At 34.5% G+C, this 20,910-nt stretch overlaps 1 protein-coding gene and 1 non-coding gene across 2 annotated transcripts; both read right to left on the bottom strand.

Annotated features, from left to right (window-relative positions):
* Positions 1-775: 775 nt before the first annotated feature.
* On the bottom strand, positions 776-3,542 carry LOC139873545 (uncharacterized). Its single transcript, XM_071861468.1, has 6 exons — positions 3,429-3,542; positions 3,190-3,265; positions 1,890-2,025; positions 1,626-1,763; positions 1,214-1,335; positions 776-1,088 (listed from the first exon to the last, which is right to left on the bottom strand). Exons 2-6 carry the CDS (start codon positions 3,231-3,233, stop codon positions 929-931), a joined length of 600 nt encoding a protein of 199 aa, XP_071717569.1. The 5' UTR covers positions 3,234-3,265; positions 3,429-3,542; the 3' UTR covers positions 776-928.
* A 10,302-nt stretch (positions 3,543-13,844) lies between these two features.
* Positions 13,845-13,951, bottom strand: LOC139873950 (small nucleolar RNA R71). The gene has a single exon (XR_011767659.1). It is a non-coding gene; the product is annotated as a small nucleolar RNA R71 (small nucleolar RNA).
* Between the last annotated feature and the right edge of the window lie 6,959 nt (positions 13,952-20,910).

Below are 20,910 nucleotides of genomic sequence, written 5' to 3'. Positions count from 1 at the left end.
TTGATAAGCAGAGATGATTTAAATTGAGTAGGATATTTTGAAAGATGATACATGGAACTATGGAAGCAAAAGAAATGATGAAAGGTCAGCAAAAAAGATAATAAATTCTTCATAATAAGTAAACAGTTTTTATAGGAAAAGATGAAATTTCAAGACGAAGATCTTCAAGTCACAATCTGTATTTTTCATCATTATAAATTTTCAAACAATCTCTGAGTTGATCATCTCCATGCATCACAAATTCACAATCCAACCACACAAACTTGTCTGAGTGGCTAACGAGTTACCCAATGAAGCACACCACCGGGTTTGATTCCTGACTATGTCAAATCATTCAAAAAATGAGTGTTACTTGAGGGTACGGATAATGTCCAATTCACCCGGTACAGGTCTCGCGCTCGGAGGGCTTGATTACCCGAGGTAAACTCTCTATGGGGGAGCCAATGTGCTCGTTCATAGAGAGTTTTCCTCGCTAATCCAAAAAATAAATTACAATTCGTAAAAAGTGGGCATACTAGGCCCCAGCTAGTCAAATCCAGTGACTAGCCCGATCCAGTTAGGCCCAAGTCTGGTCAAAATCTCCAAGTCAAAAGTAGTCAACATTTTCATTAGCCTAAAACCTTAAACCCTGCTGCCTTAGCCCATAACTCGTACATTTATTCAATGTCAGATGCAAGTATTATTAGCACCATAGCTTTAGAAGACCACGTGTCAGATTCCAATCTAAAACCAATCGGTAATAGAGGAAGTAACACATGAACATTTTAACGAATGGGATTGAATACAATGTTACCACTATCAATACAAATCTTTTTTATGAGGCGCATTACACGAATAAATTTGAATAGTTCATCAGTTTACACTACACAAAACGCTGCAAAAGAACTTCAAAGTATATGCGTACATACTTTTTTTCTAAGCTTTTGGTTTAACGCAGTTCGTTGCTTTGTGGTTTTCTCTGAAACATAAGAGACCCTAAAACAACGGCGATGCCAGTTACAGCTACGGTGAATAAAACTCTTCTTGTCGAAAAGTCTTGTGGTGGTCGTCTTCTTCTAGCATCACCCTCTCTTTCAGCTTCGTTAGCCCTTCAGAAAACATAAAAATAAAAATTAAAACCGACAAAATACAAAACTCCCAATAGATATACAACGATAAAATAAGTACTCACTGATGAAATTATATATAAAAAAAATTATAATTTCTTTTAAACCTGGAAGTTTCTGCTGTATCATCTGGGACACCGGTACATGTTATTTCATGGGCAATTCTCTCACGTAATCTGATATATTTGTTGCAGAGTTGACAAAGTTCGGTCCTATTTCCACAAACTTCCTGAAATTTCAAAGAAATGACTCAGCGAACTTGGAATTACTCAGCGAGTACTCGGTTTTTGCAACTCGAGGAGTACTAGGCGAGTACTCGGTCAAACTCGGCCCAAAAATTGGTCAAAACTCGGCAAAAACTCAGGATTACTCGGACTATCAGTCAAAATTGGTCAAAACTCGGTCAACGTCGGTCAAGGTCAAACTCAAAGTTGGTCAACATCCGAGTACTCCCTAAAAAGTCCCGGCCAGTAATATTTGATGAAGAATTGAAAGTTTTAGTATATGTTAGTGGCATACCTGATGCTCGAATAGGTCGATTGCAGGCAAAGGAAATTCACAATAATCACAATTCACGATTCTCTGGGAGCACTTTTCACCTTCGTGTACAGCTAAAAATTCAGGTTCCATTGACTCGTTGCATAACGAACAAGATACCTGACCAAACAATAGGTCAACAGTTGATTATAGCATTTCATGAATAAATTGTTTAATTTATTTATACGCTTTATCTTTAGGTACAGAAATAGATAAAGTAATAATAGTTCACTTGCAGTTACATACCGGAGCATGGGTGTTTAAGTAATGTTCTTCAGCATGCTTTTTAGGAATCATCTCGTCACAGATTTTACATTTTTGTAGATTGCGAGAACAGTGAGCATAATGCAAATCGATATTTGAAGAGGGAATGGCTCTGTCACTGTAAAAGTAACATTCTAGTTTTCATTGCTTTACTAAATTTTACTCAGACAGTAAATAATAAATAACTTTCACTAGTAACAAAACGTCAAGGTCTTAAAATAGTAATAAGAATGAACATATAACAAGATCAACTGATATGGAAAAAATGGCGTCCATACATATTGAAAGTTAGAAGGAAGACTAATATTGTAAGTTATTGTATAATAAAGTAAATATAAGATGAGCAGGGTTGCAAAAATCGCTACTCGGGAGTACTCGGTTGGGACTTTTCAGTGAATACTCGGCAACTCGGGGATTACTCAGATGTTGACCAAGTTTGACTTTGTTCAAGTTTTGACCGTTTTTGACATATTTTCTGAGTAATCCCGAGTTTTGGGCGACTTTTGACCAATTTTTTGAGTATTTCCGAGTTTTGGGCGACTTTTGACCAATTTTTTGAGTATGTCCGAGTTTTGGGCGAGGTTTACTGAGTACTCCCTGAGTTGTGAAAACCGAATTCCAAACTGTGTATAATATTTTTCCGAATTTGACATGGTTAAACTTGTTGCTTCTTTCACATGGCAATTACTATGCAACCAAATCTTGATCTTACATAAGATATGATTGTCATCCACAAAATCCACAATTCAACATCTAGATAATGTTGAATTTTACGTGACATTATAAACAGGATGCTTTTAAAACTGTGTATTTTCATTGCCGTGCATAAAAACTAAACGTGACTTTCATAGCACACGCATAAACGCACAACAAGTATACTATTTTAGCACGATTGCAATGCACGTGTAACCATGACATTATTGTTGCGATAATGCGCCAACTAAGTATTACATATGCAACACTAAGAACTCAAATTTCAGAAGAGCATTTCAGGCCAATCTAGTATCAATTTCAATATCAATATCAATATGCTTTAATTTACGCCAGTATTAATCAAATAATTTGCCAAAAGGTTTCATGATTGCCCTAAAATAATAACTATAGAACCAATTGATATTTAAGTTGGCAGGTAAACATGTAATCCGATCAACAGTTTACCCGATTACAAATACGATTAAAAATATACAAAATCAATTTAAAATAATAAGAAGTAAATCAGTAATAAAAGGGCAGCTAGACCTAAACATAATTGAATGGGAAAAAAAATAAACCCTAATATTACCAGTGACTGCAAATATTTGTGAGGCGATCAGAAGCTACTTCCATTGTGTAATTACTGACAGCAATAGCGAAAGAATCTGTAAAATTTGAAGATTAAAATCAAAGAGATTTAGTGTGGTTAAGTAAATCTTTACATCAAGAAGATTGAAATCCCCAATTAGAATTAAATTAGATTACAAGATTATAGGATGATCGGAATGAAATTGAAATAAAAGGATTTTAATAATTAAAAAGAATTACCTTTTATTTGAGAAATTGATTGATTGAATGATTGATCGACGGCTTCTTCTTTTTTGATGTTCCCCTGTGAAAGACGAAGTGTTTGTAGTTTAAGTGTTATGACTTGTAATTGTTTTTTTTACCTTTACAGTAAAAGCTTTTCCATCATTGGATCACATCACAATCACTGCGGATAATAACGAGAGTTCGGTATTATTGTTTTGGAGATATTGTTGGTGTAATTTAGTAATTTATAACTACTTTTAGTGGCCTAATTAACTACAAACTTCTTCATTATATAAGATTTGAATGGAGAGTAAAGGATAAGATTTGTATATAATATATGAATGAGTCATCACATGCTTACAATTGTATGCATATTTATACTACAAGAATCACTATACAAATGCTATTCATGTTCATTTTTTTCAAATGAGGAACAGTATAAAGATTTGGAGTAATATAATTGATCATTCAAATCTTGGACTTTAGAGGATACATATCTTGACTTTTAGGATACTTGTATAGTCAAGATATTATAACACTCCCCCTTGAATGACAATTTTAATATAGAGCACCCATTACTGTCTCGTTAAAAACCTTGTTAAGAAAAATTCAGTGGGATAAAAACTTTAGTCAAGGGAAAAAGAGTGCAGCATAGAGTTGACTCCCCCTCAAGTAGACATCGCTGAGTCGTCACATCTTTTGAACTTGCCTCATGCCAATATTTTGAACGTGTGTTCTGAAAACAGCAGTTGATAGTGCTTTGGTATAAAGATCGGCAGAGTTGTTGATTCAACGTATCTCATTTTAATCTGGTTGTCTTTTATGAGATCTTAAGTATATGAGAAGAATCTAAGATTTTCATCTGAAACTGTATCATCTAAATCTTTTATGTACAAGTTTAGCTCATGTGATTTGTCTACAGTCTCCTTCATTGTTTGCTCAAACCGTTGTTTCAATTCCTATTCCCTTTTAGTCTTTTTCTGAGCCATACCAACATACCATTCTTTTCCATCAAACTTATGACCGTAAAGACCGTCTATGACTTTAGCGCCTCGTCAGCATTTATATTTTGTTCTGTCACTTTTGATACTCTTCTTTCATTTGTACTATGCAAGCTGCATTATCTTCATAGATAGTTGTTGGACTTTTATAGCGTTCTAGTCCACAAGAATCAATAATGATTTGTGTCATTAATCTCAACCGAACACATTTTCGAGTAGTTTCATGTAATGCAATCACTTCGTCATGATTTGATGATGTTGCACCAAGTGTTTGTTTTAAGAACGCCATGATTTTGTGGTACCTCCATTTAAGAATACATAACCAGATTGAGATTTATCTTTATGAGGATTAGATATATGGCCTGCATATACATAATCAACCAAATCTTGTTTTGAATCGTTAGAGTACAATAATTCTAAATCAACAGTTCCTCAAGGATATCAAAATATGTGCTTGATCTCATTCCAATGTCTTTTTTGTAGGGACCGAGCTGAACCTTGTCAACAAATTAACTGCAAAAGAAATGTCAGGTCTTGTACAATTTGTAAGATACATAAGAGCTCTAATTGCACTAAGATATGGAACTTCTGATCCGTTAAGATCTTCATGATCTTTGTAACGACCCTGGATTTTCCAACGTTTATTTATTAATAATTATTATTATTAATACGTGTGATTAAACGAATGTATGTTATTACATTTACATGTTGCCACGATTAACCGTACTTGACTTTAATTGCCCGAAACGTCTTTGTGACACCCGAAACTTAAACGAATAATATTTTCAAGTATTATTTACATTCATGATTGATTTTATTAATCATTTTAATTAACTATGGTGATTAGTTAGTTACTTGGGCTTTTAATTGGATTAAATTGTTAATACTTGAACTTGGGCTTGTTTAATGTTAATGGACTCATGAATATAGACTTATAAGCCCACCCTACTTCTTAGTTGGACTATTTAGCCCAACACTACATGTAAGTATCATCATTTGAACCTAACTAGTTGGTTTTGTACAATTGGAATCTAGTTAACATAATCCCCATGAAACCCCATCTAATAACCAACTTTGTAAGCTTTACATACATGAAACTTTTGGACAAATCCTCCCCCCCTTATCCTCCCCATGACCGTCGGCCTTTGTGGCCATTTAGAGGTGTTATAATTTTTTTTTTTACACTACATACTCACTAGTATTTCTCATTTTACTCTCATTCCAAAATACACACACATACTTGCAACTCTTTTTCCTCTCTTTTCTCTCTAAACCTTGTAAGTAACTTGAGTTCTTCTCCTTCCTTTCCTCTTGTAAAACCGAACCAAAACACCCCTTAATCATCATCATCATTTGTTGTTTTGATACTTGTCTTTGTTAATTACTTACTAGTTGTTACTTGTTTCATATTGTTGTTGTTTACTTACTATTTTCTAAGAAGCAAACTTGTTAGTTTGATTCTTCATCTAACTTGTTCTTACAAGGCATACAAGAATATAAAGTTTCTAGCTTATGTTCTTCATTTATTGTTTCAAAAGTTTGTAAGTTCTTGGTTGTAAATCATACTTGTAATTCATGTTAGTAAACTTTAAAGTTTACTTTCGTAAAGATCAAGACTTAGGCTTGAATCTTTAAAGTATGAAACTCATGAACTAGTTACTTGTTTATTTAGTTTACTACTTCATTTACTTGCACTTTAATTTTGTGATTTGGTTGTTGTTTGTCAAGTACTACAAGTTAGTCTTGATCTCATTTCTCTTGAACTAAAAGTTAACTTTACTAGTTCAAGAACATGTAAATGAAACTTTTTAATTATAACTTTGTACACTTATGTTAGATCTAGACTTTTGAGTCTTGGATCTTCAAGATCTAACTAAGAACTATGTTCTACATCTTAAGATCTTGATTAGTTAGTTTACTTTCAAGTTTATAGTTCAATACTACTTTTATATTTCATGTATGTGTTGAATCTAAGACCTTGATGTAACTTTGGTTCATCAAACTTCATACAACTCTTAAGTGAGTTGTGCTACATGTCTTGGACTTGCACAAGTGTTATGATGGTGAAACCTTGGTTAAGATGATTCAAACACATCAACGAGTTGTACACTTGAAGCTATATGCATCAAGGATGAGAACCGTGATAAGCATCGAGCACCAAGACCACCGGAACCCACTATTTTTCTGTTTACTATCTTCTACCTACTGTTTTCTGGGTTCTGTAACAGACCAGTACACCTGGGCTACTGTAACCATTATTTTCAGATATATCTTTTCGATTAGATAATTTTTCATATAGGACTCGTCTTAATCCGAGTTACGGTTTAGGATTTATGGCCCTCCGATCGTCACTATGTCCTTTTAACGTTGTGCAGAAATTTCTGACCTACTCGCACTTAGACAGTCGCCACGATCAAACGAAGACGAGTTTGCTTCTGTAAATTTTACCACACTTAAAGGACTCATATACGGAGCCATGGCCACTGGTCTCACCTTAATTCAGTAAGGGTAGAGGCCGTGGTGACTGATCGAAGTCAGCTTTTGTTTTAAACTACTTTCATAAACGAAACCTACTTTACGCCTTTTGTTTGATGATGAATGATGATGACCCTTAAGACCTTATTTACATACTTTTAAACCTATTCGGACGATTTACTGACTTAGTACTATTTGACTTAGGTTGAGGACCCTTTTGGACAACCTTCATTACTTGCTTACTTTCCGAGTCATACTTTACCGCTACTTTATCATTGTGAGTTATAGCATTCCCTTTTTACTTTAAACTTATTTTGGGAACTGAGAATACATGCGGATTTTATGTTTTACATACTAGGCACGAGTACTTAAACTTATATATGTGTGGGTTATATAACGGCAGAAACATTCCCTTTAGCTCGGTAACGTTTAGTCATTGGTTTTTGAACCGGTGAACGCGAATCTTAGATATGGATCCATAGGGTTTGACATCCCCACTCGGGCTAGTAGCGCTAGCATTTAATGAGTGTTTAATACTTCGTAGACATACGCACTTGCCAAGTGTACTTTCAGGGGGTATAAACGTTAAGTTAGTTACCAAGTGCCCACGGTTAACATATACTTTATCATACTGTTTTGAAACGCTCTTTGTAGCACTGAAATCTCGTGGCCTACCTTACATACTGTTATACTTAAACTATAGCTCACCAACCTTTGTGTTGACGTTTTTAAGCATGTTTTTCTCAGGTGCTTAAGGTTATTTGCTTCCGCTGTCGTGCTAGTCTTGCCGTAGACACCCGCCGCTCTAGTGTTATCACCGCATGAACTGTTTATCTTGCATTCAAACATTAATACATTTGAAACTATGTTTTGTAACGACCTAAGGGTCTCATACATTTATTCATGCTTGTTATTCGTAGAAGCATACTGTTGGTGTAAAACAATTGACGTCGGTTATGACGTCATCTTTTATCGTGAATGCAACTTCTTTTATTACATCATATAGTACTTAACCTTGTAATGATCCTGTTGTTGATGATTCGTACACGATGGTTTTGTACGGGGCATCACATTTGGTATTAGAGCATTGGTTGTAGGGAATTAGGTTGCATTAGTGAGTCTAAGACCGAACCGAGTAGGATTCACTAATAGGACTAATCTACAACTTGCTAGTTTACTTGTTTTCGCTGAACTTACTGCATGTTGTTGCTTACTTTTACTGCTATACGCCATATGCTACTACATGATTTCACTACTGTATAATATTACTTGCTTTCGATTGCATGCTACCTCTGTACGATTCGTTATTATTGCCATGCTACTTATTGTTATACATGATTTAAACTGTTGGCCTAATACGTGCTTGCTTTATGACTTACTGACATGGAAAATTTATTTTTCCTTGTTCAGATGTCGGATGTTCCACCTGCTATCGTTTTGGGCAGTTTAGACTCGTCAGCCACCCCACCTGCTGCTGCTGCCGACACACCGATCCCGCTACCCACGAGTGACCCCGGCGCTTCATCTTCTGGGACTAGCAGCCAGACGCCTGCACCAGTGGCTACTATTGACAGACACGTGGACCCTACGGAGATTTCAGCTCCGTCTGCTCCCGGATCCTCGGAGCCACAGCCCCGCATCGGTGGTGTTGTGATTCCCGCGGAGTTCAGGGAAGGGCCATTCCGTAACCATATGCGCATGCCGTGCCGACGCGCTCCTAATGGACGTTTAGTGCTGATTCCGCCATTCAGATACAGACAGATGATGGCCGCCCACGGACGGCCAGTTCAGCCACCCGTACAGCCACCACATGATTCGGACGACCCGTCATCCACTGATTCTTCATCAGATGACACCTCCTTAGACGACTCCAGTGATGATGAGGACCATGCTGATGTACCTATTCAGCCACCCTCCACCCCGCCAAAGAAGCGGTATCGCTTCGACGGTACCATCATTCCGGAGATCAACGGAGGACGAGCCTTCACTGACGCATTTGGTCAGCGTCGTAGGGTTACTGCTCGTAAGCAGCTTGTGCCGTACCCTGCCGACCCACAAGTGCGTAAGACACCCCATTACGTACTGACTATTTCTGGATCCGGAACGTCTGCACCCCGTTTCGTGCGGTCTGCACCACCCGCATCACCGGCACCACCGGCACCACCTGCACCGCCTGCCCCACCATCTCCTTCTAACGAGGAACTGAGGAGGGAGGTGGGAATCCTCCGAGCTCGGGTTACTGAGCTCGAGGAGCAGTTGGCTCAGGTTTTAGACATCCTACACCCACCTTCACCGTAGGACCTTTTGTATTAGATTTCATGATGTAATCTAGTTGTAGTTTCATATTTCACTTATGTATTGTACGAATCTATCATGATGTATGAAACTTATTATTAATGAATGGAAACTTTGTGATGTTACTTTTTGCACAAGAGTTCTATTTACGTTACTGTATGGTGTTTTGCGGTACTTGTATCAACTTGCGTTACTTAATTAACATGTGTTGTGCTGTTTACATGTTGGTTGTTATATACTATATTATTATATATTGAATGCTGGATTTTGACTTGAGTCAAAATGTTTGTATAGAACACCATGGCTAACGGTCGATCCACACCTACTGCTGCTCAAATTGAAGAGATGATCCAAGAACGTGTAGCCGCAGCCATTGCGGAAATGCAACCCCAAGCTCCACCGCCACCACCACCGGTTATTCAACCCGTTCGAAATGGGTGTACTTACAAGGAATTCTAGAGCTGTAAACCACATAACTTCAGCGGCACTGAGGGACCGGTTGGTCTCACCAGATGGTTCGAGAAACTTGAATCAGTATTCCGAGTTAGTGATAATGCTAAAAACGAACATATATTTCATAGCATTATTCCTCAAGAAAGACAAGCTTTTAGTTGCAATTGTCCTATTTACAAGTGATATTCGTTTAAATAATAAAAGGTGAAGACAAAAGACAGATTCGACGAATTGAAGACACAAACGACCAAAAAGCTCAAAAGTACAGAATACAATCAATGAGGTTCCAATTATTGATAAGAAACGTCTCAAAATTACAAGAGTACAAGATTCAAAACGAAAAGTACAAGATATTAAATTGTACGCAAGGACCTTCGAAAATCCGGAACCGGGACCAGAGTCAACTCTCAACGCTCGACGCAACGGACTAAAAATTACAAGTCAACTATGCATATGAATATAATATAATATATAATTAATTCTTAAAATTAATATATATATTATATTATATTTAAATAAACGTCGGCAGAAGAAAACAACCAAAAGTGGCTCTCCCCAGCTGGCCATGCGATCGCATGGCCTGGAAGGCATAAATCCATGCGATCGCATGAGCCCCTTTTCCAGATCATAGGCCTATAAAAATCGAGCTTTGGTGCACCATTTTTCCATCCATAATATCAATCTCTCTATCTATATGCGTAGTATATATTTATATTTATATTTTAATTTTAATTTTAATTTTAATTCTAATAATAAGGGTATGTTAGCGAATGTTGTAAGGGTGTAAGTCGAAATTCTGTCCGTGTAACGCTACGCTATTTTTAATCATTGTAAGTTATGTTCAACCTTTTTAATTTAATGTCTCGTAGCTAAGTTATTATTATGCTTATTTAATCCGAAGTAATCATGATGTTGGGCTAAAAATATTAAAATTGGGTAATTGGGCTTTGTACCATAATTGGGGTTTGGACAAAAGAACGACACTTGTGGAAATTAGACTATGGGCTATTAATGGGCTTTATATTTGTTTAACTAAATGATAGTTTGTTAATGTTAATATAAAGATTTACAATTGGACGTCCCTATAAATAACCATATACACTCGATCGGACACGATGGGCGGGGTATTTATATGTACGAATAATCGTTCATTTAACCGGACACGGAAATGGATTAATAGCCACTAGAATTATTAAAACAGGGGTGAAATTATGTACAAGGACACTTGGCATAATTGATAACAAAGTATTAAAACCTTGGGTTACACTCAGTCGACATCCTGGTGTAATTATTAAACAAAGTATTAAAATCTTATTACAGTTTAAGTCCCCAATTAGTTGGAATATTTAAATTTCGGGTATAAGGATAATTCGACGAGGACACTCGCACTTTATATTTATGACTGATGAACTGTTATGGACAAAAACCAAACGGACATATTAAATAATCCAGGACAAAGGACAATTAACCCATGGGCATAAAACTAAAACCAACACGTCAAACATCATGATTACTGAAAGTTTAAATAAGCATAATTCTTTTATTTCATATTTAATTTCCTTTATTTTATATTTAATTGCACTTCTAATTATCGCACTTTTATTTATTGTTATTATATTTAATTGCAATTTTAATTATCGTACTTTTTAATTATCGCAAGTTTATTTTATCGCACTTTTATTTATCGCAATTTCATTATCGTTATTTACTTTACGCTTTAAATTAAGTCTTTTATTTATTTAATATTTTACATTTTGTTTTAACTGCGACTAAAGTTTTAAAATCGACAAACCGGTCATTAAACGGTAAAAACCCCCCTTTAAAATAATAATATTACTTATATATATATTCGTATTTTTATAAATTAAACTAATATAGCGTTAAGCTTTGATTAAAAGATTTTCCCTGTGGAACGAACCGGACTTACTAAAAACTACACTACTGTACGATTAGGTACACTGCCTATAAGTGTTGTAGCAAGGTTTAAGTATATCCATTCTATAAATAAATAAATATCTTGTGTAAAATTGTATCGTATTTAATAGTATTTCCTGCTAAAATTTAATAGTATTTTATACCCCTTAGCTTTAACCATCAAGTATTTTTGGCGCCGCTGCCGGGGAACCATCTAGCTTAAAAGCCGGAAGCGCAACGCTAATATGAAAAAAAAATAAAAAATTTACGCTTTTGTAAAAATACGTTTTAATATATTCGAAAATATAAAAAGAAAACAAAAATATAAATATTTTTAAGAGTTTGTTAAATATTTAAGTTCTATAAAAGTTTATTTATCTTTATTTTATAAAAATATAAGTTTTATTTAATTTATATAAATATATAAAATAGAAAATTCAACACAGCAAAAAAAAAAAAAAACACTCGAGTCCGGTACTGTAGCAGCCCACTCTGTGGCCCGAAACCCTAGCCCATGCGATCACATGGCTGGATAACTTAGGACTCATGCAATCGGATGAGCCCGTCTGACACGCCACAGTTGACTGAGTACTGCATTAATTACGGTTTATAATTATAATTATTATAATTATATTTAAACCCTAATTAGGTTAGATTAGTTAAATATTTAATTTAGTTATTTATTTAATTTGTATTTTTAAGTTTAATTAGTTTTATAAAATATAAAATTAATAGTTTTATAAAATAAATAATATAAAAATAATATTTTTATAAAAATTGTACTTTTTACAACTTTTAGTATATTTTTATATTTTATCCCTTTTTAATTGTTTTAGCGTAACTTTTGTAATTTTTGTTCGTATTTATTTTTAATTCATAGTTTTTGCCATAGTTATTTTTATTTCTAGATTTTTAGGCTTTGCCGTAAAATCCCTTAAGTGCTTTTTCTTTAGACTAAGATTTAAGTGCTTTAGAATTCTGCGACGTTTTTTTTTTAAGTTTTAATACCTTTTTGAGATATTGCCATTTAGGATATAGTTTTTTCCTGTAAGCTTTAATATTTTTAGACACCTTTTACCTATGTATCAATTATCATTCCAATTAGTAATCTCAATTTGCGATTATAATTTTAAGTTAGTGATAGTAATAAGGTTGGGTTAGTCGAGTTTTTTTTATGTTTTATAGTCATTTTTTTTTCTTTCTTATTTTTCGACGCCTTTTATTTTTCGATCTTTTCTTTTTCGACCTTTTTTGACGCGCTCTTTTTCTTTCTTATTTCTCGTCATTCTAGTTTTTAGGGCTTAGAATTTTTTCTACTTCTTATCTATACTTCTTAAAATTACGAAAATTTATTTTAAGTGGTTAAATTGATAGACATCAAAATTTTCTGGTTCGTAGTAATAGTTGGATTTGTACGTGGACCGGGTTATTGGAGCCAAACAGTCCTCAATTATATTGAGACCAAACGAATCCTGCCCCTCTGCTGCATCTTTTGGCTATTCGAAACGTGGGCAAAATCAAAAAAGTCTATTAATTGGATAACTTATATAATTTTTTCTTTCCTTTTAAAAACTAATAGGATATTCAGTGAATGCACCGAGCAAGACGTTCACCACCTTTTGTACGTTCACCACCTGTAACTAGATCAAGACATCTAGCAAATATTATCGCCGTTGATTTTCCTTTAGAATCATCATCCAGTCGACCAAGTACTCCAATTCAAATTTCCGATAATCCATTTTTTGAACCCGACCTCACAATTGAGAATCCGGATAATATTCAGGGACAATTCATAGATCCTGAACCATTAAATTTTCCTCCGGAACCACCAATAATTCAAACAGAGATTGTTGAGGAACGAACCATTAAATCAGAATCCTCTAGTGATTCGGATTCAACAAATTCAATCATGGAAAATCTAGAACCTTTAAGTATGGAAGACCGAATGAGAGCTAAACGCACTGGCCAAGGTCACGCAATTACTCATCCAGACATTAATGCGCCAGATTATGAAATCAAAGGAAAAATTCTACATATGGTGACTAATCAATGCCAATTTAATGGTGCGCCGAAGGAAGATCCAAATGAACATCTTCGTACCTTTAATAGGATCTGCACACTATTTAAAATAAGAGAAGTTGAGGATAAACAGATATATCTCATGTTATTTCCCTGGACTTTAAAGGGAGAAGCCAAAGATTGGTTGGAATCGTTACCTGAAGGGGCGATCGATACATGGGACGTTTTAGTTGAAAATTTTCTTAAACAATTCTTTCCGGCATCTAAAGCCGTAAGACTTCAAGGAGAAATTGTTACGTTCACACAGAAGCCAAATGAAACTCTATATGAGGCGTGGACAAGATTTGGGGAGTTATTAAGAGGATGTCCGCAACATGGTTTAGATACCTGTCATATAGTACAAATATTCTACCAAGGATGCGACATCACTACAAGGAAAGACATAGATATTGCAGCTGGTGGTTCCATTATGAAGAAAACCGAAACTGATGCTTACAAAATTATTGATAACACTGCTTCCTACTCACATGAGTGGCACCAAGAAAAAGATATCGTTAGATCATCTAAAGCAGCTAGAGCCGATTCTAGCCATGACTTAGATTCCATTTCTGCAAAGATAGATGCTGTCGAGAGACGAATGGAAAAGATGACTAAAGATATCCACTCAATACGAATTAGTTGTGAGCAGTGTGGAGGACCACATTTGACAAAAGATTGTCTTAGTATTGAATTAACAATGGAACAAAGAGAGAATATTTCATACATAAACCAAAGGCCTAGAAATAATTATCAGAATAATTATCAACCGCCAAGACCGATTTACAATCAAAATCAGAATTATAACCGAAATATTCCATACAACAACCAACAAGGTCCTAACAATCAACAAGTATCCAATAATACTTACAATCAGCAAAGACCTAATTTTCAAAACAAACCACCACAAACCTATGATAAAAAGCCGAATTTAGAAGATATGATGACGAAGCTAGTTGAAACTCAAACGCAGTTTTTCACATCTCAAAAACAAACCAATGAACAAAATGCTCAAGCATTTAGAAATCAACAAGCTTCTATTCAATATTTGGAACAAGAAGTAAGTAACCTAGCAAGGTTAATAGGTGAAAGAAAACCGGGAAGTCTACCTAGTGATACAAATGCTAACCCCCGGAATGAAACAGCTAAAGCCATTACCACAAGAAGTGGTACAACACTTAAACCACCTGAAATACCTATAACTTCTGATGAAGCTATTCCTACTCCACAAGAACCACAACCTGAACAAGATAAGGAAAAAGAACCGGTAGTTGAAAAGGTTAATGAAGATAACACAGCTAAGGATAAACCTTATGTTAAACCATACTAACCACCACTTCCTTACCCAAGTAAAATGAAAAAAGAGAAACTTGAAGCCGAGCAATCCAAATTCTTCGATATGTTTAAACAGATAAATGTAAATCTTCCTTTCATTGATGTGATTTCAGGAATGCCTAGATATGCTAAATTTCTGAAAGATCTAATCTCTAATAGAAAGAAAATGGAAGAACTCTAGGCTGTTACTATGAATGCTAATTGTTCAGCAGTGCTGTTGAATAAGATACCAAAAAAACTATCTGATCCAGGAAGTTTCACAATTCCATGTTTTCTGGGTAGTCTTAGTTCAATAGAAGCATTGGCAGACTTAGGTGCTAGTATAAATTTAATGCCGTTTTCACTATACACTAAACTAGACCTTGGAGAATTGAAACCAACAAGAATAAGCATACAACTAGCCGATCGATCAATAAAATATCCTAGAGGGATAATGGAGAATATGCTAGTTAAAGTTGGTACTTTAGTATTTCCAGTAGATTTTGTTGTTCTGGACATGGAAGAAGATTCTCAAGTTCCTCTCATATTAGGAAGACCATTCTTAAACACGGCTAAAGCAATGATAGACGTGTTCGGTAAGAAATTGACCCTAAGTATAGAGGACGAGAGTGTTACCTTTTCAGTTGATAGAGCAATGCAACAACCACAATCTGCAGATGATACATGTTATTATATTCAAACTATAGATTCACATGCAGAATTGTTAGAAGAATTTCCAGAATTACAAGGAACAGGAGAATGTTCTTTAGGAGAAGGAACTGAACAAATTGATGAAGCTGAAATGTTAGCTACACTTATAGCTAATGGATATGAACCAACAACAGAAGAAATTCAAATGCTAAAAGAAGAAGACAGATATCGATATAAATCATCGATAGAAGAACCTCCGAAATTAGAGTTAAAGCCACTTCCAAACCATTTGGAATACGCTTATTTACATGGTGAATCTGAATTACCTGTAATAATATCGTCTTCTCTTACTGAAAATGAGAAATCACAACTCATTTCTGTGTTGAAAGCTCATAAACCAGCCATTGTATGGAAGATTCATGAAATTAAAGGAATAAGTCCTTCGTATTGCACACATAAAATCCTTATGGAAGAAGGTCATAAAACGTATGTGCAACGCCAATGAAGACTAAATCCGAATATGCAAGATGTAGTTAAAAAAGAAATTGTTAAACTGCTAGATGCAGGTTTAATTTATCCAATCTCTGATAGTCCATGGGTAAGCCCAGTTCAATGCGTGCCTAAGAAGGGTGGCATGACTGTCATTACAAATGAAAAAAATGAGCTTATTCCTACAAGGACTGTAACAGGATGGTGTGTATGTATTGATTATAGAAAATTAAATGACGCCACCAGAAAAGATCACTTTCCCTTACCTTTCATTGATCAAATGTTGGAAAGATTAGCCGAAAATAGTTATTATTGTTTTCTTGATGGATTTTCCGGATACTTTCAAATTCCAATAGCACCCGAAGATCAAGAGAAAACCACATTCACGTGCCCTTATGGTACTTTTGCTTACAAACGCATGCCATTTGGACTTTGCAACGCCCCTGCAACCTTTCAAAGGTGCATGATGGCGATTTTTCACGACATGATAGAAGAATGCATGGAAGTTTTCATGGATGACTTTTCAGTCTTCGGTGATACTGATGTTATGCGAGGTGTATATAAATTAGTTTATATTTTACTAGGAAAATACTATTAAATACAATACAATTTTACACAAGATATTTATTTATTTATAGAATGGATATACTTAAACCTTGCTACAACACTTATAGGCAGTGTACCTAATCGTAAAGTAGTGTTGTTTTTAGTAAGTCCGGTTCGTTCCACAGGGAAATCTTTAAACAAAGCTCAACGCTATATTAGTTTACTTTTATAAAAATACAAATATATATATAAGTAATATTATTATTATAAAGGGAGGTTTTTTACCGTTTAATGACCGGTTTGTCGATTTTAAAACTTTAGTCGCAGTTAAAACCTAATGTAAAATATAAAATAAATACAAGACTTAAATTAAAGCGTAAAGTAAATAACGATAATGAAATTGCGAATAATAAAAGTGCGATAAAATAAACTTGCGATAATTAAAAAGTACGATAATTAAAAGTGCAATTAAATAACAATAAATAAAAGTGCGATAATTAGAAGTGCAATTAAATATAAAATAAAGGAAATTAAATATGAAATAAAAGAATTATGCTTATTTAAACTTCCGTAATCATGATGTTTGACGTGTTGATTTTAGTTTTATGCCCATGGGTTAATTGTCCTTTGTCCTGGATTATTTAATATGTCCGTCTGGTTTTCGTCCATAACAGTCCATCAGTCATAAATATAAAGTGCGAGTGTCCTCATCAAATTATTCTTATACCCGAAGTTAAATATTCCAACTAATTGGGGATTCGAATTGTAACAAGGTTTTAATACTTTGTTTAATGAATACACCAGGTTATCGACTGTGTGTAATCCAAGGTTTTACTACTTTGTTAACAATTACACCAATTACCCTTGAATGTAATTTCACCCCTGTTTTAATTATTCTAGTGGCTATTAATCCATTCCCGTGTCCGGTTAAATGAACGATTATTCGTACATATAAATACCCCGCCCATCGTGTCCGATTGAGTGTATATGGTAATTTATAGAGACGCCGAATTGTAAATCTTTATATTAACATTAACAAACTTTCATTTAGTTAAACAAATATAAAGCCCATTAATAGCCCATAGTCTAATTTCCACAAGTGTCGTTCTTTTGTCCAAACCCCAATTATGGTACAAAGCCCAATTACCCAATTTTAGTAATTAGCCCAACATCATGATTACTTCGTTTTAAATAAGCATAATAATAACTTAGCTACGAGACATTAATATAAAAAGGTTGAACATAACTTACAATGATTAAAAATAGCGTAGCGTTACACGGACAGAATTTCGACTTACACCCTTACAACATTCGCTAACATACCCTTATTATTAGAATTAAAATTAAAATTAAAATATAAATTATATATATATATATATATAAATTTTACGTATGATAAGAGAAGAAAAAGATATGGTTTTTGATCAGAATTCGGTTGGCTTTATAGGCAGTTTTCTAATTTGGGGCTCCGCGACTCGCGGTATATTTTGCCTTCAAACTCCGCGAGTCGCGGAGTTTGAAATTCCAGCTCACACTTTGGAGTCTTTCTCTGCCGACGGTTTTTATTTATAAATATAATATATATATATAATTAATATAATTAATTATATATTATATTATATTTATATGCATAGTTAACTTGTAATTTTTAGTCCGTTGCGTCGAGCGTTAAGAGTTGACTCTGGTCCCGGTTCCGGATTTTCGAACGTCCTTGCGTACAATTTTATATTTTGTACTTTGCGTTTTGAATCTTGTACTCTTGTAATTTCGAGACGTTTCTTATCAATAATTGGAACCTTTTTGATTGTCTTTTGTACTTTTGAGCTTTTTGGTCGTTTGCGTCTTCAATTCGTCGAATCTGTCTTTTGTCTTCACCTTTTATTATTTAAACGAATATCACTTGTAAATAGAACAATTGCAACTAAAAGCTTGTCTTTCTTGAGGAATAATGCTATGAAATATATGTTCGTTTTTAGCATTATCAAATATTCCCACACTTGAGCGTTGCTTGTCCTCAAGCAATATTGTCTTGAAATACTAGAATCACTTCTTTATTCTTCACACTTTGTACAACAGTGATTTCTATACGGCGGTATAAACAATGGTAGTAACGATATGGTTTACAGTCCCACATGACTATAAAAATTTAGATCTATTAAGGAAATTGGATCTTTATGAAAACATTTGATCTTTTGAAATCTAGTTTTTACCCTAGATAAGTTTTCCGGAATAACCCTTTACCGGTGTTTGCCAAATATTTTTGTGGGTTTGGTGGGTTTCAGATTTGAAAATTTTAGCTCAAAACTTATGGTTTTGTGTCACCCACTTGCTAACCTTGTATTAGGAAAGCAACACGTCCAGTTTACTTGTTCCGTATATTACCTTTCGGCAAACTACCGTCCGGTTGTAAAGGAAAGCGTTGAACAAGCAACTGTTAAGGCAATGTCCCGTGACATGCTTTTGATTATGGTCTATAACGTGTCGGACGCAATTACTATCCTTGGTAGGAGCAATAGTAAAGCTCACCCTTATAATTTTTCGGTCTGGCACAAGGTCCTGTCTTTGACCATGCTATGCAACCACCGTTCTTACGGTTGACACCCGATTTAGTTCAGGTGACCTAATGAATTCCAGGTGAATTCCTAGGATTTTACGTTCAATGGTAATGAACGCATTGAAAATAGGGTTTTCAGAAAACAAATCGGTTTATAATTTTGATCAAAATATTTTCTCGTTCAAGCTCGAGTTTAGATATCATTGAATTTCATGAGTTTGAATTCTCAATCTTTAAGGTCAATCTCTAGGATTGAGTAATATCAGTCTTAAAAGCTGATTTTTAATCTTTAAGGTGATTATCCTTTCTGGGGATCTGATTCATTAGTCTTATCAAGCTAATTTGCACGGTGCCCCCCCATTGTACGAGATAAATCCTTCTCATGGTTAGGATAAATCTGACCACATGGCGACCCTGTTTAATGCTGAGGTCCGTGGATTTCCTGCTGATTTTAGTGATGACTTTTCTAGATTTTTCGTCAACCTACAGCTGGTCTGGACGACAACTTCATGACCTAAATCAAGAAGCGCGTGTCTTTTTCGGAAGACTTTACTTCCTTTTAATGATGGAATTGATTCATCGTGTAGATCCATCTCTTCTTTTCTTTCATTGGGTAAAACAGTTTAGTTTAGTTCAAAGCAAAAGTATTTTCAGTTATTTGTTACAGATATATGTGACATATGTTTAAAATAACTTGGTAAATTTTCCCACACTTGGCTTTTTATTTTTCTTTTTATCGTCCTCTATTCCATTTTAAATGAATTTTGACATTTTAGTTTGTTTCTTAATTTATGTCCTTTCCGAGGTAACAATAATTTCGGTGTTAAAACCTAGTTTTATCGTTCATAAATATGTATAAACATGATTTTGAATTTATTTAATTGAAAATTTTGAAAAATTTTACTAGAATTGGGTAGTCAGTATATAAGACTAGGGCTGTTCTTTTTTTATCAGAGAGCACTAGATTCTAATACAACTACTGCTTTACTAGTTTTTTTTAATGGTAACCAAGTGTATAAAGTAAAAATTTTTAAAATCCGAAAGAATTTAACCCCTTCCCACACTTAAGATCTTGCAATGCCCTCATTTGCAAGAAATTAGTAACAATTTAAATTATTGAGGGTGATTTGTGTGAAAATGATTAAATTTTTACCAAAGTTTCTAAATATATTGGCGTTTGTTTGCTGAATGATAAATGGTGCACATCATTTGTTCATTCCGTCTTGTTGTTATTTCACATATATTTTGCATCTTGTCGTCAAAATTAGTTGCTTTTGCTGAACTTAATGCCAGTCTTTGAAAATGCGTTGTTTTACCCTGTTGGGTACATAAGATAAACTTGCAAACATATATACATATTTTTGAAGTTTGGTATATTACCCCACGTTCAAAAATTATTAAAATCTAAGAATAAAAGTTAGATAATTATAAAAATGATTACAATATTAACAAAAGTATTAAACGTATCAATAATTACAAATTACAAAATAAAAAAATAATAAGTAAACTAAGGATGATATTGGTACCAATAGGGGTTCCAGGCATAACCATAGGTGTTATAGAATGCTTCGGCAGGGTCATACGTAGGATATGGTGGCTGCATCTCTATAGACCAAGGAGGGAAGATGGGTTTCGGTGTAGGAATATAGTTTCTACCTATATGTTGGCAATGAGCTATGATCTGGTTCTGATGAACTTGCCAATCTTCAAATGCTCTCTGTCTAGCATTTTCGTATTCCTGAGAAGCTAT

Source organism: Rutidosis leptorrhynchoides, chromosome 10 (genome assembly GCF_046630445.1).
Source record: "Rutidosis leptorrhynchoides isolate AG116_Rl617_1_P2 chromosome 10, CSIRO_AGI_Rlap_v1, whole genome shotgun sequence".
NCBI lineage: Eukaryota > Viridiplantae > Streptophyta > Magnoliopsida > Asterales > Asteraceae > Rutidosis > Rutidosis leptorrhynchoides.
The sequence above is the reverse complement of the archived record's forward strand: the minus strand, read 5'-3'. Positions and strand labels throughout refer to the sequence as shown.

Coding starts and splice junctions, on each gene's coding strand:
- LOC139873545 (XM_071861468.1), bottom strand. CDS start 3,233: ATGGAAGTAGCTTCTGATCGCCTCACAAATATTTGCAGTCACTG. Junction 2,026..3,189: donor ACAAATATTTGCAGTCACTG/GTAATATTAGGG, acceptor TTACTTTTACAG/TGACAGAGCCATTCCCTCTT. Junction 1,089..1,213: donor GATACAGCAGAAACTTCCAG/GTTTAAAAGAAA, acceptor TGTTTTCTGAAG/GGCTAACGAAGCTGAAAGAG.